Raw genomic sequence first — 26226 nt, 5'->3', positions numbered from 1 at the left:
CAACGCCCCTCCACTGTGAGACCTGAATGCTGCTATTTTGCGCGGCTTCTCTAGACCCTTCTTTACACGAAAACTAAAAACCACAACTGTAGCGCTTTTGTTTCTCTGAAAATATGTAAATTCTCGGGGGGGAGGGGAGGCTGAGGAAAAGGCCAGGACCTGTTCGCTTGACCAAATCGCCAGGAGGCCGGCGCTCGGCTTCCTCAGGAAAATCGAGCTAGCGCTCCCGTTCCTCTCACGAAAAACCTCAGGCCAGAGGACGGTTTTTAGACTTCAGGGATCTGAAATTAGTTAGCTACTTCTGAGGAATAAGTAGCCTTCTTCCTCGTTTTACCCGAGCCTGCACCTCCGAAAACTCCTTCCCGCTTCCCCAGCACGTCTCTTCAGAGCTTTCTGCCCTGAGAGAACAAACGAGCTCTCCTCATTGGCCGGATTCCCTGTCGGTCTCTCAGCTAGGACTCCGAGTGGTGCGTTTTGAAAACCATCTAGTCCCGCCTCCCCCGCCTCATTGGTTCATTCGACCGGGGCCAACTCAGCCGTTCATTGGTAGATATAAAAGACTAGCTACGATTGGTTCTTCGGGACGGAACCGGTGAGAGCGAGTCAGGGATTGGCTTATCTGGTTTGGGCGGGCTAGAGGAAGGTTCAAATGGGACTGGAGGAACTCGCCTAACCGACGCGCGTCTGTGGAGAAGTCGCTTGCTCCGCGATCGTCTCGTGCGTCCCGCCGGTTTAGTCCCTCGCAGGGTTCTCGAGCCCCTTCACGACCGTCATCATGGACGTGTCACCGCTGCAGGTACAGCTCGCGGGAGAGGCGGGTCGTGGAGCGGTATCTCTGGCTGCCCGCGAGGGGTGAGGCTCCTGGGCTGTGGCCTGGCCGCGGCGGGCTGGGAGCCGGTATTCCGGGGCGACCCTGGTCTCCCGGGCTCGGCGTGATGGTGAGGGGGGTGAAACCCCCTTATGGTGCTGATAGTGAAGTATTCGCGGCTAAAGCGGCCTCGAGGGTGTTGTTTTCGTTTGACTGTTTCTAGGGACGGGCTTCGCCTGGTCCTGTAGTAAATGTGTGTTACCGTGGTCCGCGCGTGACTTGAAGCACCGCACGCGGATGCTTCCCTCTCCTGCCCTCCGCTCGGAAACGGCGTTGAACGTCCCTGAGCTTGGGAGGGGCAGGGCACGGCACAGGGTTCCCATTAAGGAGCCGGCGTGTTGCTCAAAATCTGTCCTTCCTGTTCGGAACGTTAACACGGCCGGAGCATTGATCGATAGCCTCCCAAACGGCTGCTGAACAGGAATCTGTTACGTGTCTGGGACAGAGCAGGCGCTCAGTGAATGTTTGCGGAGTAGATGAAAGAACTGGGTGTATTTTGTTGCTAAACAAAACATTGGAGGAAAATATTTCCACGTCAGACAGACCTGGTGAGACCACACGTCTACTCACACTGCCACCCGGGAACCTGGCCTCAGTTGCCTTAAAATGCCGTATTTGCACAAAACGACGTAAACTTCACCAGTACCTACTAAAAGAGGACGATTTGTTATAGCGTGTATAAGCATATCATCATGGTAGACGTTTATAGTTTCTGATAAACCTATGGTTAAAAATCCCTTTTCTTCCTTTTTCTTAAATTGCTAGCCCATAAATGAAAATATGCAAATCAACAAAACAAAGAAAAATGAAGATGCGAAGAAAAGACTCTCCGTTGAAAGAATCTATCAAAAGAAAACGCAATTGGAACATATTTTGCTCCGCCCAGACACCTACATTGGTTCCGTGGAATTAGTGACCCAGGTAAAGCCAAGCTAATTACATGCAGTTAATTTTCCAGATTAATTTTCTATACTTCATGTACTTTGAGTGTCACTGGAAGTGGCTTAAGCTATCGTATCTATATTGTTGTATTTACTCCAGAAGACTTTACAGTAATCATGATGATAAAACAGAGCCAATATAGGGTAAAAATAACTATGTTCCTTTGCCTTATTTCTAGCAAATGTGGGTTTACGATGAAGACGTTGGCATTAACTATAGGGAAGTCACTTTTGTTCCTGGTTTATACAAAATCTTTGATGAGATTCTAGGTGAGTAAATTCTTTCAGATAAAGATCTACTAGTCCAAATCCTTCATAAAAAGCATCATTCCTAGCAAACCCTCTGTAGCCAGAGCTGTGTCATTTCAAACAATACCTGGCAAAGGTGAGGCAGTTTACTGGAGTCAGGAAGTTGAATTGTTTTCTCGGAACAGTACTCTGAATAAAAATTGCTAAATTAACATCTCATTAATGCTACTCCTGTGCTGTTTGAGATTTTTTTCTTTCTGTATCGGAGAGTTATAGAATGTTTTTTTAAATACTTCACTTACAAATGTGTTTTATTTTCAGTTAATGCTGCAGACAACAAACAAAGGGACCCAAAAATGTCTTGTATTAGAGTCACAATTGACCCGTGAGTCTCTTGGTCTTTTGTTGTTATAGCTCATTGTTACTGTTAGTTGCATTTACTTGATTTATAAGGAGGTTGGCTTTTTTTAAATGAAAGTTTGCAAAAGCACAGAAAGGCAGAATGCTAAAATGAATAATCGATGATACCTATCACCTAGATTCAACAGTTATCAACACTTTGCTATATTTGCCCCATCTATATTTTTTCTGAAGCATTTTAAAATAAATTACAGACATTATCACACTTCATCACTAAATACTTCAGTAAGCATCTCCAATAATTACTGTCAGTATTCTGGGGTCTAGAGCTTTAACTTTTTCTTCTGCTGCTATTCAAATAGTAAACCAGCAGGTGGTGATAGAGAATAATTTGATCTAACATTTCTGGTTATAAATGCTGAGCGTCCTTTTGTGGGTGGTGAGCATCATTATTTCACCTTTGTATTAGCCTGATCAGTTATGACATAAACTATACTTTAGGTTCTTTTTGGGAAATGTAGGTGTTAATGATATACTTGAATGCTCTTAAGGACTTGGTATCATTGTCTTTTAAAAAATATGGAGTTAGTTTTAATTAGTCTTTTTTTTTGGATAATACTAAGTACTATTTGAAATAAGAACCATAGTGTGTATCCAGATAAAATATATTATCTTCTGAAAATTAACTTCAATTAAGAGATAAATAGTCCAAATAAATTTTTAGCATTTTATTGGCAAGGAGGGCAGTTTACAGTTGATAATGTCTTTGCCTTTCATATTTGTTTTGCAATGTGCTTTGTTGGATGGAAAAGCTAAGGGAGCTGGGATAGTACAAATGATCCTCTTAAAAGTGGTATAATAATACTGTTTCCAAATTTTGTCCTTTTCTTTCCATTGGGCATAAATCATTTCCCTCTGTTCCCTAACATTTTAAAATTTCGTGTTTTTTCAACATTATCAGTGTCTGCCCAGGTGTTGGAAAAGATTTAAATTTTTTTCCTCTTGGCTCCTATTTTAGGAGTGTCAGGAACTAAGCATGATAGGAAAGGTATTTCATGCTGAATTTCAGAAGGTATATATGAAAACGAGTCATAAAGAAATTGAGACTTGTGAATTTATGTATTTTAGAAATGATGATATTAAAATATTAAGCACAAGTTTAACTTTTGTTTTACAATAAAAATGTCAATCTTTTCTTAGGGAAAACAATTTAATTAGCATATGGAATAATGGAAAAGGTATTCCTGTTGTTGAACACAAAGTTGAGAAGATGTATGTCCCAGCTCTCATCTTTGGACAGCTCCTAACTTCTAGTAACTATGATGATGATGAAAAGAAAGTAACAGGTAGAGTATTGAGAAAAATAAAGGAAATATTTGTTGCTGAAAAAATGCATTTTTTCAATGACTATGTGTGGCATAAAGTTTAAAAATATGAGAGTAAATCTATAATTGAATACCTTTGCCAGTGATTAAGAAATAAAGCTGTTAATGAGATAATAACAATTAAGTAGTATTTTTTATTTATTTGCCCAGGTGGTCGAAATGGCTATGGAGCCAAATTGTGTAACATATTTAGTACCAAATTTACTGTGGAAACAGCCAGTAGAGAATACAAGAAAATGTTCAAACAGGCAAGTAACTTGGTATCTTGTGCCTTGATTATAAATTATATTATAGCAATTTATAATCGCGTTAATGGTTGGTTTAATTTAACATAATTTGTAAGCTAATAAATTATGGAAAGTTATTCTTGAACCTATATTAGGTTATTTTTTAGGATTTATAAATTTGTATTATTTAGTTGTAGTTTGTGAGATGACTTAAATTTTTCGTCTTTCCTATTCTTTACTTCTCTAGACATGGATGGATAATATGGGGAGAGCTGGTGAGATGGAACTCAAGCCCTTTAACGGAGAAGATTATACGTGTATTACCTTCCACCCTGATTTGTCTAAGTTTAAAATGCAAAGCCTAGACAAAGATATTGTTGCACTAATGGTTAGACGAGCATATGATATTGCTGGATCCACTAAAGATGTCAAAGTCTTTCTTAATGGAAACAAGCTGCCAGTAAGTATTTTCCTGAGTATTAAGGATAATGAGGGACTTGTGAACACTGTCAAAAGCACAATTGATTTGTTTCCCTCCATATGTTTTTCCTACCACTTCTCAGATATGTTTCTGATAAGAAAACAGTATTCCATATTTTTCAGTCAGCTCATTTTAAACTTACTGAAGGAAATTTCTTTCTCAAAAAAACACCTAAATTCGTTTGTGACCTTTAATGACCATTCTCTTATGCCCATCAGTGAACACTATTTCATTAGTTTTGAAAAGTCCTCATAGCCCGTTATTGAATCTACTTTTTATAACTTTTTTTTATACCATTATTTTTAATTCCTGTACAGGTAAAAGGATTCCGTAGCTATGTGGACATGTATTTGAAGGACAAGGTAGATGAAACTGGCAATCCATTGAAAATTATACATGAACAAGTAAACCACAGGTGGGAAGTGTGTTTAACAATGAGTGAAAAAGGCTTTCAGCAAATTAGCTTTGTCAACAGCATTGCTACTTCAAAGGTAATTTTACTGCCAAATTATTAATCATGATTTATCTTTACATATAAGTGTTCTTACTGTTTTTAATATGTAAAATGAATTTGAGTATTTGGCTACTTTGTTATAAAGGAAGGTAAGTTAGATTTTTTTATGCTGAGGAAGATTCGCCCTGAGCTAACATGTATGTCAGTGTTCCTCTGTTATTTGTGTGTCACTGCTGCAGCATGGCTGCCAGCGAGTGGGACCTGAGCCTGGGCGCTGAAGCAAAGCATGCTGAATTTAACCACTAGGCCACAGGACCAGCCCTAGATTTTTTTTTTTAAATGTTTGATTATTATAATTTTAAGGATTCTGAGCTTTGCAATTTGGTATTTTTCCTCATTTAGGGTGGCAGGCATGTTGATTACGTAGCTGATCAGATTGTCACTAAGCTGGTCGATGTTGTGAAGAAGAAGAACAAGGGTGGTGTTGCAGTAAAAGCACATCAGGTATGGTGTTTTAGAACAGTTTTCTTTTTCTAAAGTCAAGGAAGAAGAGAAAGGCTATAAGTAAAGCATGAGTAAGTTTTTAGTGATTTAATACCAACTTTTACTGCAGGTGAAAAATCACATGTGGATTTTTGTGAATGCCTTAATTGAAAACCCAACCTTTGACTCTCAGACAAAAGAAAACATGACTTTACAAGCCAAGAACTTTGGATCAACATGCCAATTAAGTGAAAAATTCATCAAAGCTGTGAGTACTTAGAGGGTAATAAAAAATAGAAGTACCTTACTTTATTTTCCATTGTCCTTCTTGGTTCTGCAGAAACAAAGATTCCTCCCACATGCACTGCTCCAAGTCTTCTCACTCTGAAAAGGAAATTAAAAAAACAGCTTTTATCTCACTGGTCTTACCCAGGGCCTTAATTACCATCTATATGCCTATATTTCCCCATTACATATCACCGTTCAGTTTAGATCAGTTCTGAATTCAGCCCATCTAACTGCATTGAATGCAAGCATTGAATGCCTAAGGTTGCTCTCAGTTGACACATCCACAACTGAATTAATTATCTCCATGCTTAATGATCTCCACACAAGGAGCCCCCCACTTCCCCAAAATAAAACTATTTCCTGTCTTAGTAAAAGGCCCCGGTCAACCACTAGACTGCATAAACAAGAAAGCTGGGAGCCTTCTTTTCATCCTCCTTACTCTCTAATCCAACCAGTAAGAATCACCTCTTGAATACCCTGGTAGCCTCCTGCTATCATCTCTTTTCTGTGTTACTATAATAGGTTCTTAAACGTTCTTACTGTTTCAGTCCTTTTTTTTGCAATGCTCTTAAGTAATCTTTTTGTGTTAAAGCACACATTTTTGTCTTCACTCTTGACGTCTTTCAGTGACTTCTTCTCTTAGAAAAAGTCCAAGTTCCTTATTTGGCCTGTAAGACAGTGCCATGTCCAACCTCATCTCAGTGCCATTTTTTCCTATGTGTAAGTTTCAGTCCTACTTGCTTTAAATTACTCAAAAGCATAGTACTCTTCCCCTCCTTAGAGCTTTTTCACATGCTAATCCCTCTGCTTGAAATGCTTTTCACCTGGCTAACTACTTTAGGTCCTAAATGTCATTTCCTCAGGAAAGCCTTTACTTTCTACCCCTCTTCCCAACTAAGTTGATTCCAATATAGTACTGGGCATATATTATTATATATAGCACACTTTCCACTTATCCATAACATCACACTTGTAATTTCTTGTTTCTGTCTTCCATGTTGTATCTTAAATTCCATGAGGACAAGGACCATGTCTAATTTGTTTTAACCATTAGATCTCCAACATGTGTCTCAGTGCTTGGCACAATATAAGTACATAGTCAGTAAATATTGAATAAATGAACCCAAAGGAACCAACTCCCTCAGTAGTGATAACCTGAGACAGAAAGATGTGCCACCCTCTATCCAGAAATTATTGTTCCACCTCTTTTCAATCTTTGAAATATTGTTATTTTTATAGGAGCTGATTTGTATTCTGGATTTCCAATAGAACTCTTCTTTCCTAACATGAGTCTTCTCCTTTTCAGGCAATTGGCTGTGGTATCGTAGAAAGCATACTAAACTGGGTGAAGTTTAAGGCCCAAGTACAGTTAAACAAGAAGTGTTCAGCTGTAAAACATAACAGAATCAAGGGAATTCCCAAACTTGATGATGCCAATGATGCAGGTACTACACATTTAATAATGTTCCAAACTTTAAATCTTGTAGTTAATGTTTTATTCGTTAACAGCATACCACTGATATTTTTCCCTTGACACTTAATATGCAACAGAATTTGTTTTAACTTTGTTAAAAATCAACCAATTCCTTGTTATAGAACATTTAGGTTATTTCCAACTTTTGGCTGTTATAAATAATGTTGAAATGATTATTTTGGAGTATAAAACAAGGATATTTATGCAGTGATCTTTTACCTAAAGTACAGAAGGAAAAAGTTTTCCTTGACCCTCTTATCTCCCTGGCTAGATCTGAGAATTAAATTGACAAAGACAAACGGGAGAAAAGCATACAAATTTATTTAATGTAAGTTTTATGTGATACCGGAACCTTCATAAGGAAATGAAGATACAAAGAAATGGTTAAACCTGAGTAGTTTTATGCCAGGTTTGATGAAGAATGGAAAGTTGTGGAAAGATATGTTAAGGCAAAGGTTGGGCCAGCCCAGTGGTGCAGCGGTTAAGTTCTCACATTCTGCATTGGTGGCCCAGGGTTCCCTAGTTCGGATCCCAGGTGCAGACATGGCACCGCTTGGCAAGTCATGCTGTGGTAGGCATCCCACATATAAAGCAGAGGAAGATGGGCACGGATGTTAGCTCAGGGCCGGTCATCCTCAGCAAAAAAGAGGAGGATTGGCGGCAGATGTTAGCTCAGGGCTAATCTTCCTCAAAAAAAAAGAAAAAAAGGCAAAGGTTATGAGCTAAGTACAGTAAATGCGGGGAAACTTAGCAAGGCCTGTTCATTCAGATTCTTTTTGGTGTCCCTCTGTTTTGGAGATAAGAATGTTCCTTTCCTCTGGGTATAGGTAAGGCACCTCTCACATAAGGGTCTTATGGCCTGCTTCACGAGAGAAAGTTTAGGGAGGAGGTCAGAGAGATTCCTGCTTCTATCATTTTCTCAAACTTCAGTTTAAAATAGTCAATAGGCCAAGGTGCCGTATTTGGGGTACCATGTCCTGAACTCCATCACCAAGAAATATGTTTAATAGATGATCAAATGAATCTTTAGCAGCAATATAATTATTAGCTCCATTTTATTCCTAAACCAACGTGTTAGGAATTGTAAATTATTTGTGTTTCATCACATGTCTGAGTGAGTATATTTGAGAGTGAACTAAAACTAATATTAATTTGTGTGTTTTTATTTTAGGGGGCCGAAACTCAACTGAGTGTACACTTATTCTGACTGAGGGAGACTCAGCTAAAACTTTGGCTGTTTCAGGCCTTGGTGTGGTTGGAAGAGACAAATATGGGGTTTTCCCTCTTAGAGGAAAAATACTTAATGTTCGAGAAGCTTCTCATAAACAGGTAGAATATAAAAACCATCTTTAGAATGTAAATCTAGTTTTGTAATGCAGGACTTCATGCCTATTTTTCGTTCCCTCACTGGGCATTTTGAAATATATCTTGGACAGCTTGTTCTTGTTATTTTAGGAAATTGGATACGTTATATCATAACTTAACAGATCCTTCTGCCTTATAAATTAGCCTAATACAGAAGCTCAAGAAAATCCAAGCAACATATACTGTTGTATTTTGTTGTTCTTTTCAAATTTGTAAACAAAACATTACTTTTTTGGTGGATGTTCATTTCAGATAATGGAAAATGCCGAAATTAACAATATCATCAAGATTGTGGGTCTTCAATACAAGAAAAACTATGAAGATGAAGATTCATTGAAGACTCTTCGTTATGGGAAGATAATGATTATGACAGATCAGGTCAGATTTGTTGTCAAATACTTTATAGATTGTTAAAGTAAATTAAACGTGTCTTATTGTTTCATTGCTTTCCTGCCATGAGAGGAAATTATTTAACTTGAGAGTTTTATTCATTATCTCTAGTCCATATTTAATCAGATATTTTACTTATATAATGTATATTGCATATACAGGTTAAGTCAGTCTGAATTTGAAAAGCCTTTTCTTTTAATCCCCATAGAAAGTTTTTTGAGAAATGACCTGTGTCAATCATAATTTTTTTAGTTTCTAAAAAAATTTTTAGTGTTTTGGCTTTCCAAATATTTCTAGGACCAAGATGGTTCCCACATCAAAGGCTTGCTGATTAATTTTATCCATCACAATTGGCCCTCTCTTCTGCGACATCGTTTTCTGGAGGAATTTATCACTCCCATTGTAAAGGTATGCTATTTTCTAACATACCATAATGGGTATTTTAACATCCTACTCCTCGGGGCCGGCCCCGTGGCCGAGTGGTTAAGATCATGTGGTCCGCTTTGGCAGCCCAGGGTTTCACCAGGTTCGGATCCTGAGCAGGGACATGGCACCCCTCATCAGGCCACGGTGAGGTGGCGTCCCACATGCCACAACTAGAAGGACCCACAACTAAAATATACAGCTATATACTGGGGGGATTTGGGGAGAAAAAAGAAAAAAAAAAAAAAAGACCCTACTCCTCAACCATGGGTACACATATAATAACCCCAGTGATGAATGGTGGTATGCAGGAGATCCAGCAGTATGCAAAGCAACTGCAATGTTTCCTTTACCACAGGTGTCTAAAAACAAGCAAGAAATGGCATTCTATAGCCTCCCTGAATTTGAAGAATGGAAGAGTTCTACTCCAAATCATAAAAAATGGAAAGTCAAGTATTACAAAGGTTTGTAATGAAACTCATGTAGAACTTCTCATTTTGTTATATATCATTGTACAAGGTTATATGGAGTAACTTGGTGTTTTTGATTTTGTAGGTTTGGGTACCAGCACATCAAAAGAAGCTAAAGAATATTTTGCAGATATGAAAAGACATCGTATCCAATTCAAATATTCTGGTCCTGAAGATGATGCTGCAATCAGCCTGGTGAGTTTGAGTTGTATTTTACACATACATACTAGTTTTAGAAGTCAATGCTTTAGCTAGTCAGTTGAAACATTTAAGTTTTCATATAATAGAATGTTTTACAGAATAGAATGTTTTCAGTAAACATATACCAGAGAAAGGAACCAGATGTTTCAGAAAATTGAGTTTTTGTTGTTTGCTTATTTTTTATAGAAGAGATATTTTGCAACCTATTAGTACCAGTGACATCTTTTTCATCTTCTAATTTGTAGGCCTTTAGCAAAAAACAGATAGATGATCGAAAGGAATGGTTAACTCATTTCATGGAGGATAGAAGGCAACGAAAGTTACTTGGCCTTCCTGAGGTAAAAATTTTACATATATGCCACAAAATATATTATTTGCTGACCTTTTAGAATTGATGTTGTAGCAAATTAAAGTCACTGAATAGTTATTTCAGTAAAAAGTTTAACAATAGATAACTACATAAATATTCTTATTCTTATTTAGACTGCTACATAAATGTATTGGACCTGAAAGAAATTACAAAGGCAATGTACTTTTTTTCTAATTATGCAGCAATTTAGACTTGCTTTATCTTTAAAACATGTAAAATACTTCCGCATAATTCTGTATTTTTGAGGGATTTACAATAGAAATTATACTGTTAAGAGGATTCTTTGTTTTATTTTTGTGTTAAGCGTTGTTAAGACCAGTAATATTTTTTATTTTAAACTAGATGATGTAATATTCTCTTTGGTCCCTCAGGATTACTTATATGGGCAAACTACCACATATCTGACATACAATGACTTCATAAACAAGGAACTTATCCTGTTCTCAAATTCTGATAATGAGAGATCTATCCCATCTATGGTGGATGGTGAGTTCTAATTTATTAGCCTGTTTTTATCATAAGATGGAAATTAATGCCAAGAAATTATTACATTGAGGATACTCATATTTGTACTTTCATTCTGAAGGTTTGAAACCAGGTCAGAGAAAGGTTTTGTTTACATGTTTCAAACGGAATGACAAGCGAGAGGTGAAGGTTGCCCAGTTAGCTGGGTCAGTAGCTGAGATGTCCTCTTATCATCATGGTGAGGTAAACACACAATCTATGATGTTCCCAGAAAGTATTATAGCAGAAATACCTGCAAAGTCATAATCATGGATACATATTATTTAAAGCCTGCAGATTAGATAATGAATCTTTTTTCTCCCCTCCCCACCCCCCCAGATGTCGCTAATGATGACCATTATCAATTTGGCTCAAAATTTTGTGGGTAGCAATAATTTGAACCTCTTGCAGCCTATTGGTCAGTTTGGTACCAGGCTGCATGGTGGCAAGGATTCTGCTAGTCCTCGATACATCTTCACAATGCTCAGGTGGGTATGCTTTAAATTTTTAGTGAATACTTGCCATTTCCAATTTTGAACTATTGTGAGATTTAGTTGACCAAAAATAGAAAAATTCAATTAATCAGAAAATGTGTATTTGATACAGATGCTTAGATTATTAATTTTCAAGCTCATTAAAGTTTAATTATGCTATTCTTTGCAATGAGCAGAAAATCAAAATTCTATTTCAGTTTGATGCCCGAGCCTTTCTGTCCCTTAGAAGTATTGTTTCCTTACCAAACTATAAATGTTTTACTTTCATTTCTTATATTTTCTTTTCTTTCTTCATGTAGAGCAGTGATTCTCAACCAGAGTAGATTTTGCCCCCCAGGGAACGTGGGGCAATGTCTGGAGACATTTTTGATTATCGTGACTAGGGGAGCTGTGCTCCCGGCATCTAGTGGGCAGAAGCCAAGGATATTGCTAAATGCTCTACAATGCACAGGACAGCCTGCTCACAACAAAGAACTGTCTGACCTACAATGTCAATAGTGCTGAAGTTGAGAAACCCTGCTGTAGAGTCTGTTAGAGTAAAGAAGAACTTGATTCTTCCTAAATACCACAGTTGAAATTTTACTTTGTTTACTAGTCTATGGGAAGTACATTATGAATAGTCAATTTTCAGCTGTTATCTTATTCACCCTCAGCAGCACTGGATACAATTTAATCACTCCATCCTTGAAACTCTTTGTGTTTGCCCTCCAAGACACGAGGCTGTTGGTTTTCCTCCTTATTAGTCTTCTTTGCTGGATCCTTCTCGTCTTCCCAACCTTTAAATACTGGCCTACCCCAGGACTCCTTCATCAGATCTCTTTCCACTAGCTATATTTACTTCCCATCCATGGATAATATCTCATACATCCAGTCTCAGAGCTTCAGCCCTGACCTCTAAATTTTATGCCCAACTACCCTCTCATTATTTATCGCTTGGATGTCTAATAAATATCTCAAACATAAGTTCAAAACCAAATCCTTAGTCTTCCTGTCTCAGTAAATGGAATGCTATCCTTCTAATTCTCAGGCTAAAAATCTTAGAATCACCCTTGATTCCTTTTCTCCATACTTGCATCCAATTCATCAACAAATCCTATAGACTCCTTATTAGAAAACTACTAAGCCATCTCATTCATCTAAACTATTATATTCTACCATCCTTCTTTCTTACGGCAGCCAGTTTTTTTAAATAGGTCACTCTGATTCAGAACCTTGGAACTTCTTCATTTCAGAGTAAAATCTGAAGCCCTATTTTAGCTAACTAGACTCTACATGGTCTGTGTCCCCACTCCCCATGTCTTTTGATTCCATCTCTTACTATCTCTGCTCCAAACACACCTTGCCTCTTTGCCTGTACACAAACATGTCAAGCACATTCCCTCTTCGGGGCCCTTTACTTGTGGGTCCTTCTACTTGAAATTCTCTTTCTCCAGATAACCACGTGGCTCATTCTCTCAGTTTCTTCCCTGCTCAAATGTAATCCTATCAGAAAGTGCTTACCATTCTTTAGCATCCCCTCAATCACTCTTACCTACTTTATTTTTCTTCTTAGCATTTACCCTACCACCTGACAAAATGTATGTTTGTTGGCTACCTCTCTGTACTTCCATGTGAGCTCCTTCAAGGCTGAAACTTTATGTCTGCAGTCCCTGGCACATAGAAACTGCTCAAATATTGTTAAATCAGTGTTAATCAGCAAGTAAGGCCAAGGTAATGTTCATGTATATGTATGAGAGAACACATGTCCTTTCCATCAAAGTTAAGTATTTTTTGTAAAATAACATTCTTTGTTTTTTTAGCCCGTTGGCTCGGTTGCTATTTCCACCAAAAGATGATCACACATTAAAGTTTTTATATGATGACAACCAACGTGTTGAGCCTGAATGGTACATTCCTATTATACCCATGGTGCTGGTAAATGGCGCGGAAGGAATCGGTACTGGATGGTCCTGCAAAATCCCTAACTTTGATGTTCGTGAAATTGTGAATAACATCAGACGTTTGATGGATGGAGAAGAACCTTTGCCAATGGTAACTATTCTATATTAGGAACCTTAGTTTTCCTCTGGTTTCAATTCAGTAGACTATGGTTAAAGAAGACACAAATATAAGTTTATTTCATGCTTTAATGTTAGTTAGGTTTTTTGTTAAATAGTCTTGTGATTTCTGTTTTTAGTATCACATTTAGAAAATATATTCTTTTTTAAAACACCAATTTAGCTTCCGAGTTATAAGAACTTCAAGGGAACTATTGAAGAGCTGGCTCCAAATCAATATGTGATTAGTGGTGAAGTGGCTATTCTTAATTCCACAACCATTGAAATCTCAGAGCTTCCCATCAGAACGTGGACCCAGGTAAATAATTGTAGATTTATTTTTTTATTTTTATGATTTTAATACTTTTTGTGTTAATGCTTATTGATATTCAGGACCCTATGTTTTAGAAACTTACAAAAGGATTATTTCTTTCTTCATTCAGACTTATAAAGAACAGGTTCTAGAACCCATGTTGAATGGCACTGAGAAGACACCCCCTCTCATAACAGATTATAGGGAATACCATACAGATACCACTGTAAAGTTTGTTGTGAAGATGACTGAAGAAAAACTGGCAGAAGCAGAAAGAGTTGGACTACACAAAGTCTTCAAACTCCAGACTAGTCTCACATGCAACTCTATGGTATGTCTGGTTTTATGAGAGATACATATGTTTCCATTTATATTAAAGATTAGTATCGATTTTAAAAGGATATCTTAGGCTACTTTTATATTTTCAAAGAATAGGGTCACTTCTCTAAAACCATTAAAGATTAGCCAATTTATCTCTTGTTGGTTTTAATCTTGTTTTTCCTTTTCAGGTGCTCTTTGACCATGTAGGCTGTTTAAAGAAGTACGACACAGTGTTGGACATTCTAAGAGACTTCTTTGAACTCAGGCTTAAATATTATGGATTAAGAAAAGAATGGCTTCTAGGAATGCTTGGTGCTGAATCTGCTAAACTGAACAATCAGGCTCGCTTTATCTTAGAGAAAATAGATGGCAAAATAATCATTGGTATGTTTTTGGAATAATAACTGCCTGTACTAAAACCATAATCATGCCAAACTTCCTTTAAACATTTTTGGTGAGAGTAATGGTGGGGAGAGAGGGCAAAATCCATTTAGTTCTTCTGGTTACATATACAAGCATTTCTTTCAAATGCCTAATTTAGGCATTTATAGTTTGAAAGAGATAGCTTTTCCTAGATTGAGCATCTTGAGAAATCAAGATTTAGTTAACATTTAGACCGGAAGAGAATAGGGAGCTAGAAGAGGTCCCTGTGTAAACTGATCAAGAGAAGAGATAATAAGTCTGATAGGGAAAGAAAAGGCAGGAAGGAAGATTATAAATGGTTTATATTATAAGTAAATTGTATACTCAACACTGAAAGAATCATGTCCTAGGGGATTTTTTTTAAAGAGGTTCTAGAAGCAACAAAGTCAAAGTGTAAGTGACCAGGAAGAAAACAGTTTTGACTAAAACTGGAGTATAAGGAAGGTTAAAAGAAATAGCTCAACTCTGGCCAGGGCTAACTAGGAAAGCCAGATAGCTAATGGGTTATACAATAGCAAGTCCCAAAACATGACAACACAAGTTACTGGTGATCACAAGATAATTTCCTGATAGTACACAAAAATGTTTAACTTAGTGGTTACATGTTCATTTTCATAAATATTTTTTTAAATAACTATATATATACATATATATACATACAATAAACTACTACTCAGCCATTAAAAAAGATGAAATCTTGCCATTTGCAACAACATGGATGGACCCTGAGGGTATTATGCTAAGTGAAATAAGTCAGATGGAGAAGGACAGTTACCTTATGACTTCACTCATGTGGAAGATAGATAAACACACACATAGATAGCGACAATAGATTGGTGGTTACCAGAGGGGAAGGGGGTGGGGGGAGGGCAAAAGGGGTAAAGGGACACATGTATGGTGACGGATGGCACCTAGACTGTTGGTGGTGAACACAGTGCAATCTAAACGGAAGTCAAAATATAATGACATACACCTGAAATTTATATAATATTAAAATCAATGTGACCTCAATAGCAATAGCATATCAATCCCCCAGTTTCACAGATATTATTGCTTAAGGCCAAGCTAAAATGAGTGATATTGGACATGACTCAAAAGAAAAATATAAAGATTGTATTCAGTTGACTGGAATTTAGAAAATACTAAGGACTATCCAGTCTTCTTGAGGAATAAATATAGAGGGCCTAAAAATAAAACCTATGTCAAGTTAACTAATGAAAGGTGGTACTTTAAACCTCATTCTGTCTATAGCTAGTAACTCTCAATATCCCTCATAGTCTAATAAATTGAATGCAGTAGACACTGGAAAAAAGAAAGGGAACAAGTGCATCATAGAGAACCGTAGTCAAGGAAAATTGATGTTTGGATGGGTGGCACTAAAAACTTGCCCAATCAAGTGTTGAAATTAAAAAACCAGGGGGTGTAATTGAAGTAGATGTTATCAGACATAAAGATTTTGACTGTTTTCTATTTTATGATTAGATCACAACTTCATATGTGATTTGACTGCCCCCTTGTGGTAATTTACATTTGTCAATGGTTTAGGGACTTGTCCATATACCAAGATGTACAAATCTATGCCAGATAAAGATAGTTTAATTTCCACTTTTAATCTTTTGATTTAATATGGTAAAACCTTATTCCTTTCCTAAAATATTGCTCAAAACTATTTGTTTATATTTTTTAAAATAGAAAATAAGCCTAAGAAAGAATTGATTAAAGTTCTGATTCAGAGGGGATATGATTCGGATCCTGTGAAGGCTTGGAAAGAAGCCCAGCAAAAGGTAATTTCTTGGGTAACATTTTTCTATATTATTAAAGACTGTGTATAATCTAATGTCTGTGTTTCACGTTTCCTATTAAAGCTGCATTTTAATTCCTCATTTAGGTTCCAGATGAAGAAGAAAATGAAGAGAGTGACAGTGAAAAGGAAACTGAAAAGAGTGGTTCTGTAACAGATTCTGGACCAACCTTCAACTACCTTCTGGATATGCCTCTTTGGTATCTAACTAAGGAAAAGAAAGATGAATTGTGCAAACTAAGAAATGAAAAAGTGAGTTGATGATAGGATGGTACATGTTGCTTAAGTTATGTCCTAATGATAAAAGCAAAAACTTAATTGTGTGCTTGCTGCATGAAAATGCTGTTTGGTGCACATGAAGTAACTTAATTTTCTGATTATTTTCTGAAGGAGCAAGAGCTGGAAACATTAAAGAGAAAGAGTCCATCAGATTTGTGGAAAGAAGACTTGGCTGCTTTTATTGAAGAATTGGAGGTGTGTAGTTTATAATGCCCATGTTAGAATTTTTATTAATGAAATAATGTATTCTAGCAATATATCTCTTTGTGAAGAAGTTTCACAATTGGAAATAGAAAGAATATAGGAGGCATAATGAAACATTCCAAGATAACACATAAAAGAACGGATTATTAAATGCTATTAGAATAAAGTAAATGATGCCAGGATATATACTACCCAGAAGTTTTTGAACAAAGAGAGGAAAGGGCGCAGGAGTTGATTTTCATAAAAGGAAGGACCTCCTGGGACTAAGAAGATAAAGAGAATTTAAATGTGGAAGACTAACCCAATCCCCCAAGTCAACTTAAAAGGACAGAGAGCTAGCTAATCAGTAGTTTCAGGAGATCCTTTGTTACCTAAATCTCCCTAATAATGTTTGTCTTCCAACATTATTTTAACATAAGAAAAACATCTCATTTCGTAAATTAAGCTAAAAGACTTAGCATGCAAATTTATATTACATTTCAGTATGGATGTCCAGCTTGCAATCAGTTGATTAGATAAGTGTACATTACTGATATCACATCCTTTCTCATTTCTTATTTGAGTTTACAAATATACATATATATATGTATATGTTTTATCCTCAACCCAATTTCCCCTTCTTATTCTCAGAAAGATCAAGTGGTAGAATCAAGTAGAACCTAATCTTTTGTCTCCATACTTAGCTTTTCAAGGTGTGCCTTAATTATATCTTCACTGTTGTGGTGGTATATACCTAGTTATGGAACAGGTTATCACAAATTTATCTTAAGATGTAACAAATTGAAATCAATTTAACTGTTGCGTTTTAGTCTATCCCTGTAAAGTAACACAGATGTTGTAATGTCTTTGTTAGCTTATAAACTTCCTTTCTTATATTCCTTTTGTAGGCTGTCGAGGCCAAAGAAAAACAAGATGAACAAGTAGGACTTCCTGGGAAAGGGGGGAAAGCAAAGGGGAAAAAAACACAAAGGGCTGAAGTTCTGCCTTCTCCAAGTGGAAAAAGAGTCATCCCCCGAGTGACCATAGAGATGAAAGCAGAGGCAGAAAAGAAATTTAAAAAGAAAATTAAGGTGAAACTCTTGAAAATGTTATACATAAAATACTTTAAGCATATTTCCACTTAAAATTGGACAAATTATATTACAAAATTTCTAGTTCCATAGTTGGAATTCGTCCCCTATCTAATCATAACCTTCTTATGAGCCTGATTTTTTAGTGTTTAAGTAGCTTGAAAAAATCATTCTTTTACCTTTATTCAGAGCTCCAACCAAAACTCAAAGGAAAAAAAAACACTCTTTGACCAGATATGTATTTGACCTTATATTATTCCAAATAATAAGTTGGCAGAATTTGACCATTTTTGTCTTGCTGTCTTTTAGAGTGAAAATACTGAAGGAAGCCCTCAAGAGGACGGTACAGAGGTAGAAGGCCTAAAACAAAGATTAGAGAAGAAACAGAAAAGACAACCAGGTATACCATTTACGGAAAATGATATAGAGTCGAGATTAAATTGTGTCTGTTACCTAGAATGTTCCACATAGATAATAAGTTCTTTTATTTTTTTCCCAAAGAATTTTTTTTTTCCTTTTTCCTCCCCAAAGCTCCCCGGTACATAGTTGTATATTCTTAGTTGTGGGTCCTTCTAGTTGTGGCATATGGGATGCTGCCTCAGCATGGCCTGATGAGTGGTGCCATGTCCGCACCCAGGATTCGAACTGGCGAAACCCTGGGCCACCGCAGCGGAGTGCATGGACTTAACCACTCAGCCACGGGGCTGGACCCAGGTGATAAGTTCTTATTAAGTAACATGAAGGAGGACTATGTCTGAAGTATGCCTGAACCTCCATAGTATTGCCTGGGATTTGATTTATTTTAAAAAAGATCATTTTTTTAATGAAATAGTCTGTTAATTTGACAACTTGAATTCCTCAGTTGGGATCTAAAGAAAACAGTATATTAGATCCTACTTTTTTTTTTAATTTCTTCATTAAGATATTCACATGCTAAATTTACTCATTTAAGTGTACCATTCAATGGTTTTAGTATGCTCAGAGTTTTAGAACAATATCTCACTGCAAAAACAAATATTGTTTCCATTATGGTCATTCCACATTTCCCCCCCAACTCCTCCTAACCCTGAGGCAACAACTAATCTACTTTCTGTCCCTAGATTTGCCTGTTCTGGACATTTTGTATGAATGGAATCACATAATACATGGTCATTTTATGACTGGCTTCTTTCACTTAACACAATGTTTTCAAGAGTCATCCATGTAATAACATCTATCAATATTTCATTTATTTTTATTGCCAAATAGTATTTCATTGTATGGATATACTACATTTTATTTATCCATTTATCAGTAAGTGGACATTTGGGTCTACCTTTTGGCTATTGTGAATAGTGATGCTATGAACATTCATGTACAAGTTTCTATTTGGTCTTATGTTTTTATTGGGTAGATACCTAGGAGTGGAATTGCTGGGTCATATAATTATTTTATGTATAAGTTTTGGAGAATTACCACGCTGTTTTTGAAAGCAGCTGCACCTTTTACATTCCCACCAACATATGAGGGTTCCAGTTTCTCCACATCTTTACCAACACTTGCTAATTGTCTTCATTTTGATCTAGCCATCCTAGTGGATATAAAGTGGTATCTCATTGTGGTTTTGGTTTGCATCTCCCTGTTGGCTAATGATGTTCAGCATCTTTGCATGCGCTCATTGGCCATTTATATTTCTTTGGAGAAATCTATTCAGATCCTTTACCCATTTTTAAGTTGAGTTATTTGTCTTTTTTATTGTTGTAAGAATTCTTTATATATTCTAGATGTCACTTATCAGATAGATGATGTGCAAATATTTTCTCCCATTCTATGGGTTTTCACTTTCTTGAGGATGTCCTTTGGTGCGCAAGTTTTTAATTTTGATGAAATCAAATTTATCCATTATCTTTCTTTTGTTGCTCATGCTTTTGATGTCATATCTAATCTTTTGGGATTTACCCCTATGTTTTCTTCTAAGAGTTTTATAGTTTTAAGTATTACATTTAGGTCTGTGATTCCTTTTGAATTAATTTTTTATAAATGGTGTAAGGAAGGATTCCAAGTTCATTCTTTTGCATGTGGGTATCCAGTTGTCCCAGCACAATATATTGAATTGTCTTCACCCTTGTCAAAAATCAAGTGACCATAAATATTAAGGTTTATTTATGGATTCTCAATTCTGCTCCATTGATTTATATGTCTATCTTTAAGTGTCTATTCTTGATAACGTGTGCTCAGTTCTGTGGGGATACAAAGGTGACTAAAACAAATGGAAATATCTTAGGATTAAAAAGAAGTAAGAAAAGTGTGTTGTGTGTGCCATGCTGTGCAAAATTCTATATTGGCCTTAGAATGCAGCACGCCTTTAACTTTAAACTTAGCTAGCAATCATTTAGCATGTAAAACCGATGAATCAGTTAAGTATTTTGAGCATTTATGTTCCCATCACTAGCAAATATTGTGAGGGCACGAGAAGTGGGAGAGCATGGGCATTTACCTTCAAGAGGTTTATCAAGAAAGAAAGGTAAAGCAGTATATACAGGCCATGTACGGATTTAGAGAAAGGGGAGGTCAGTGTGGGCACCTGTGGACTATAGAGGCTTTGTGAAAGAGGTCAAACCTGGGCTAGAGCCTTGAAGATTGAGTAAGATTTAGGTATCCCTAGATTGGGAGAAGAAAAATGAGCATATAATATGTATGAGACAATGAAAAGGCCCTCTTAATAGAGTGGGAGGTTTTATATTGGGAAATAGAAGAAAATATAGTTAAGCCAGATTATGGAAAACTAGAAAACCAGGTTGTTGGGGGAGGATATATAAGATTAAATGCAACTAGGGAATATGAAATGGGTATACTTAAGGAAAATTCATCTAACAAGAATATGAAGAAAGGACTATGTCAGGCCAATAAGGAGACTGCCATTGTAACCTTTGTGGGCCAAGAAGAGGGAAGTAAAGATCAAAGGATGGGTATGAGAGTCATTTGGGGAACAGAATTAACAAGACCTAGTGACTTTAAACCTCCTAACTCATCAGCCATTAAATGCCCCTCAAGGTTTGGTCCTAGCCATTCTTTTGTCTTTGAATTGTCTCCCTTGCCTTGATTTCAGCAATAACCTTCTGTTGATCTCTTTGCATCTATTCTTGCCTCTTTCCAATCTCCACACTGCGATCTGAGAGAACTTTTTAAAATGGAAATCTGCTCATATAGGTTCCCTGTTTAAAACAAAATCCTTAAGAAGACCAGTCACCCTCCCCCTGGCTTATGCTTTCCAGCCATAATGGATTTCTTTCACTTTCCCAAAGGCACTATGTTTTCTCACAGGGCCTTTGTACATGCACTTTCCTGAATTGGAATGTTTCATCACCCACCTCTTTTCAACTAGTTAACTCTTATTTAACCTTCAGATAGCTCTCAAGCATCTCTTTCTTAGAGAAGCCTCGTATTTATACACATGTAGATACATACCACATGCCCTACATAAACACATTGTATTTATTCATGGAATTAGATGATCCAGTTCCACAGGAGGAAGGACTGTATCCATTTCTGTTCACCATTGTATTCCCCGTACTAGCACAGAGCTCAATAATAAATATTTGAAGGATGGGTGGATGGATAGAGATGGAGAAAAATTGAGTCTAAAATTATCAAAAGTGGTTAATTTCTCTCTCCCTTCTAGATACCAAGACAAAGAAACAAATTACATTGCCATTTAAACCAGTCAAAGGAAAGAAGAGAAACCCTTGGTCTGATTCAGAATCAGATATGAGCAGTAATGAAAGTAATTTTGATGTCCCTCCACGAGAAACAGAGCCACGGAGAGCAGCAAGTAAGGAAAACTGAAGAACATGCTAGATAGGCCAAAAGATTTGAATGGACCATACATTTCAGGGCACTTAATTCCAGAAATTGTTGTATCTTAGAGCAGTAATTATGTTAGATTTGTAAAAAACTAAAGCATCTTTTAGGATATTAAACTGAAGCTTAAATCTTCATGAAATGTTATATCAATCTGTGGACGAAATATTTCTCCTATTATCCTCTTTGATTCTTTTTATATGTATGTTTTTAATAGCAAAAACCAAATTCACAATGGATTTGGATTCAGATGAACCTTTCTCAGATTTTGATGAAAAAACTCAAGAGGAAGATTTTGTCCCATCAGATTCTAGTCTACCTAAAACTAAAACTTCCCTAAAGTAAGTATCTTCTATAATATGGATTTTATGATTGCTTTTAATAGTCAGTAATATATTCTTCGTTGTTTGATACATTTAGAATTGGTTGTCAGGATGTTGTTTTTTATTCTAGACATGCTAACAAAGAACTGAAGACACAGAAAAGTGCAGTGTCAGGTATGTGTTTAAAAATAGTGAGGAATCTGCTTTACTGGGGCACTCAGGTCCACCTGGGTTCTAATCTGGACTACACTATCCAAGTCCTGCCTTTGAAAATAAATGTAAGTTCTTGTTAGCATTACATTGATGTTGTTCATTAGGTTTAGTTTTGGACATAAAGAAGTTCTACATTTAATATACTAAAAGTAATCATGTGCTTACTAGGTACTGTGCTAGGTGCTAGAGATAAAAAAAAATAACTGTTTTTGCTGCTGGAAAACCTAGAAATTTTAACAAAGTTATAAGAGTGTGTTTTAAATATTCCAGAAAAGTCGCAGACTTGGTGTTTAAATAGAAATTCATAGCAGCAACAAAGCAGTAAATGGATTTTCACATGTTGCTTATATGTACTATTTTCCTTTCCACTGAAGTAACAGACCTTGATGCTGATGATGCCAAGGACAGTGTATCATTTTCTCCAAGCTCTTCAGCTGCTGATTTCCCAGCTGAAACTGAAATTATAAATCCTGTTTCTAAAAAGAAGGTGACGGTGAAAAAAATAGCAGCAAAAAGTAAGCCTAAATCTTTGAGATGGGTTAATATTGGGATTAACTAACTGGCTGACACAAACCAATTTGATTTTTTATTCCCAAAATTTACTATTGATAATTGAAATTAAATCTTTTCCAATTGAAAGCAAATCTTTACATCTTTATAATCAAAACTGGTGGTCAAGGGGCCAGCCCAGTGGTGTAGTAGATAAGTTTGCACACTCTGCTTCAGCAGCCTGGGGTCTGTAGGTTTGGATCCCGGGCACAGACCTACACATTGTTCATCAAGCCGTGCTGTGGTGGAGTCCCACATTCAGTACGGAGGAGGACTGGCACAGATGTTAGCTCAGGGACAATCTTCGTCAGTCACACACACAAAAAAGATGGTCAAAAGTTTTGACATCAGTGTGTTTCTCAAAATGCCAGGCATGATCTGGCTCATTCCTATAACATGGATAGGATTTAGAAACAATTGCAAATATTTAATGTAAAACATACACCTATAAAAAAATTGTATGCCTAAGGATACTTTGGTTCTCTAGTGTATTTTCAGCTCCATTAGGCTGTCTTTTCCTATGTTAAATAAAAGCAGTCAACAGTTTGCCAAAAAAAGTTCACAGTGAGAACAGTTCATCTAAGAGTGGCCATGATAAATGCCTATGTTGACTTGCAGGTCAGTCTTCTACCTCCACTACCGGCACCAAAAAGCCTGCACCAAAAAGAGTCAAGAAAGATCCAGGTTTGAATTCTGATGTCTCTCAAAAGCCTGATATGCCCAAAACCAAAAATCCCCGCAAAAGGAAGCCATCCACTTCTGATGATTCTGACTCTAATTTTGAGAAAATGATTTCTAAAGCAGTCACAAACAAGGTGTGTATTTATCCTAGTCAGTCCATTTGCTATAGGTTTTTTGAAACAATAATCAAGCTTTGCTCTTAATAACTTAGCACATTTTTAAGAAAATAAATTTAAATCCCATAACCCATTAGCTTTTACTATATGTTTAGTTGTAACAAAGTTAAATATGCCACTTACTTAGTCAATGCAAGTTGCCTTGAATCTATTTCTTACTGCTTATTAGAAGGTGGAAAACTCCTTGAATTGTAGTCTGTTGATATATGTTTTACATTGAAATTATGCTGTCAGGTTGACATTATGCAAATTACTTGGGCTTTTCTCTTTTAGAAATCCAAGGAGAATGATGACTTCCATCTGGACTTAGACTCAACTGTGGCTCCTCGTGCAAAATCCGGACGGGCAAGGAAACCTATAAAGTACCTCGAGGAATCAGATGAAGATGATCTGTTTTAAAATGTGAGATGATTATTTTAATTAATGGTTCTATTGAGCCCAGGACCAGTTTTAAAGTTACCTAAAGCTCTTGATTTCCTCCTTTCTGAATTTACTTTGGGGGAAGGTAGTTTTAATCTGGAGCCGTCAAAGTGAAGTACGTAGACCCCAAGTGTCCAATACTGTCTAAATAGTAACCATCTCGTGGGCCTTGTTTTCTTCTCTGCTTTGTCTGTTTTGTCTGTTTTCTTTTGTCTTTAAAATCTGTTTTTAAATTCTTCTGGACAGGTAGCTGTGTGGTTACTTCAGCATAATGTAGTTTGTTTATCGGCCATTAAGCTAAAATTGGATCACTTTGATATAAAAGTGTCTGCTCTGCCTCCTTTCCTACTTTCAGTATCTATGAGATAAAGCATGATTCTCTGTTTTATCTTAGTTTTATAGGTAATTCTCCATCAAATAGAACTTTGTAGTTCTAGTACAAATACTTCCCACTCAGCCTTTTATGTGCTGATTTTTTGTTGAAGCAATGAGAAATTGCTCATATTCTTCATATCCTTTTGAATACCACCAGAGGCTGAAGAAAAACACCCTGACTGTGTCTGTACAACCTCAACACAGTCAATAGGATGAAGAAAATTAGACCATAAGTTATGTGACTATCTCAACTCTTGACTTGTCCCCTCTGGCTGCCTCTGAGTCTAAATCTCCCAAAGAACAAATTTCTAGGGAGCACTGGATTACAGAAGAGTTAGGGACAACATTTGCGCAAAGATCGTACATATTAGATCAATACCATACTCAGCAGTGAGCTATTATATCCATTTTGGGAAATTGCCATAATTTTCAATTTGTAAACTTTGAGACCTTTCTGCAGTGTTACATGTGTGTAACTTGAGTATTGTTATCAATGTTTTTGTAAATATTTACTATGTTTTTCCATTTAGCTTAACTTCAACAATTTTGTACTTTAATAAAATGTTCAAAACATTGCAAGTCATTGATTGCCCCTTTTTTGCCCCTGCACTACACTCTTTTCCTTACTCTAAAATATATCCCTTTTCACTTCCTTTTGAGAGCTATTCCGATCATATTCTGATGTGCCTGGCAGCCACAGTGATAGGTCTAAGAGATAGGCATTATGACCTAATAGAGGCCCATCAGGTTTTTTTTTAATGATTCCCTACTTTAACAACTATTTTGATAACCTGGTCAACTGCTTGATGATATCAGTAAATTGGGGCCACTGGCTAATCTTTTAGAAAAAGAAATGTTAGATAAATCCAATCCCTTCCTCACATCTTACACCAAAATTAAGTTCAAATAGACTAAATATTTAAATATCAAAAACAAAACTATTAAAAAAGGTACTAGAAGAAAAGTAATCGTGAGTTACAGACGGATATCCTAAACATATCCCCAAGGGTAATGTTGACAAAGGGAAAATGAGCCCTTTCATCAGAATCTGGACAAAAGGCCAAGCTCTTTGTCCCAGCAATTCTCACTTTTAAGAAGTTTAGTTCAAGAGAATTGGACATGTGCCAAAAGCTGTGGAAGCACACACAAATTTGAGTTCAAGTAACACAGGAAATAGCAATATCCTGATTATAATTTTGCAAAAGGTTACCATTGGAGGAAAGTGGGCAAAGTGTACGAGGGGTCTCTGTACTATTTCTTTCAACTACATGTGAATCTATAATTATCTTCCAAAAAAGCTGTATACAAAGATGCTTATTGAAGTTTCTGTAATAATAAAATTGAAAGTAACCTCAATGTCCAACAATGGGCGACATTTGGTAAAACAATTAGTTTAAACAAATTGTAGTACAATGGGAATACCATGTGTCCATTAAGAATGATCATGTATATAATCTATTGATGTGAAAAGATGTTCATGACATGGAGTGAAGAAAGGTTACAGATCAAAGGTGAAATCCCTGTCTGGTAAGTAGGCATTTGTTTATAAAATAAATTGTGGGAGAAAAGCTACAAACCCTCTCTAGAAAGAAAAAAATAAGAAATGTTTCCCTTTTAAAAGGAAAAGTTTGCTCCTAATCAGTAAAATGTCTATTATCTAAAAAGACTTCAAGTGAATACATTCCTTGACTTTATTCATTATTCCTTAAGCCACTGACATTCTAGGAGATAAAAATTCTAGTGCTAATAACTTGGACATTTTAGACCCTTTATAG

General features: G+C 36.4%; 1 protein-coding gene across 1 annotated transcript; it reads left to right on the top strand.

The window, feature by feature from the left end:
* The first annotated feature begins 680 nt into the window (after positions 1 to 680).
* TOP2A (DNA topoisomerase II alpha) lies at positions 681 to 25026 on the top strand. The gene is made up of 35 exons (XM_046676970.1): positions 681 to 796; positions 1634 to 1789; positions 1989 to 2079; positions 2380 to 2443; positions 3619 to 3764; positions 3954 to 4051; positions 4278 to 4490; positions 4829 to 5002; positions 5368 to 5469; positions 5579 to 5716; positions 7043 to 7181; positions 8382 to 8539; positions 8828 to 8953; positions 9263 to 9373; positions 9747 to 9852; positions 9944 to 10053; positions 10305 to 10397; positions 10801 to 10915; positions 11016 to 11137; positions 11273 to 11421; positions 13227 to 13458; positions 13648 to 13782; positions 13907 to 14107; positions 14286 to 14481; positions 16213 to 16304; positions 16409 to 16573; positions 16712 to 16795; positions 17692 to 17874; positions 18184 to 18274; positions 21536 to 21685; positions 21932 to 22055; positions 22168 to 22211; positions 22625 to 22765; positions 23418 to 23614; positions 23930 to 25026. Exons 1-35 carry the CDS (start codon positions 776 to 778, stop codon positions 24053 to 24055), a joined length of 4593 nt encoding a protein of 1530 aa, XP_046532926.1. The 5' UTR covers positions 681 to 775; the 3' UTR covers positions 24056 to 25026.
* Positions 25027 to 26226: the final 1200 nt, after the last annotated feature.

Source organism: Equus quagga, chromosome 11 (assembly GCF_021613505.1).
Source record: "Equus quagga isolate Etosha38 chromosome 11, UCLA_HA_Equagga_1.0, whole genome shotgun sequence".
In the NCBI taxonomy this organism is placed as follows: Eukaryota; Metazoa; Chordata; class Mammalia; order Perissodactyla; family Equidae; genus Equus; species Equus quagga.
Note: the sequence above shows the minus strand (reverse complement) of the source record. Positions and strands in the feature narration are given on the sequence as shown.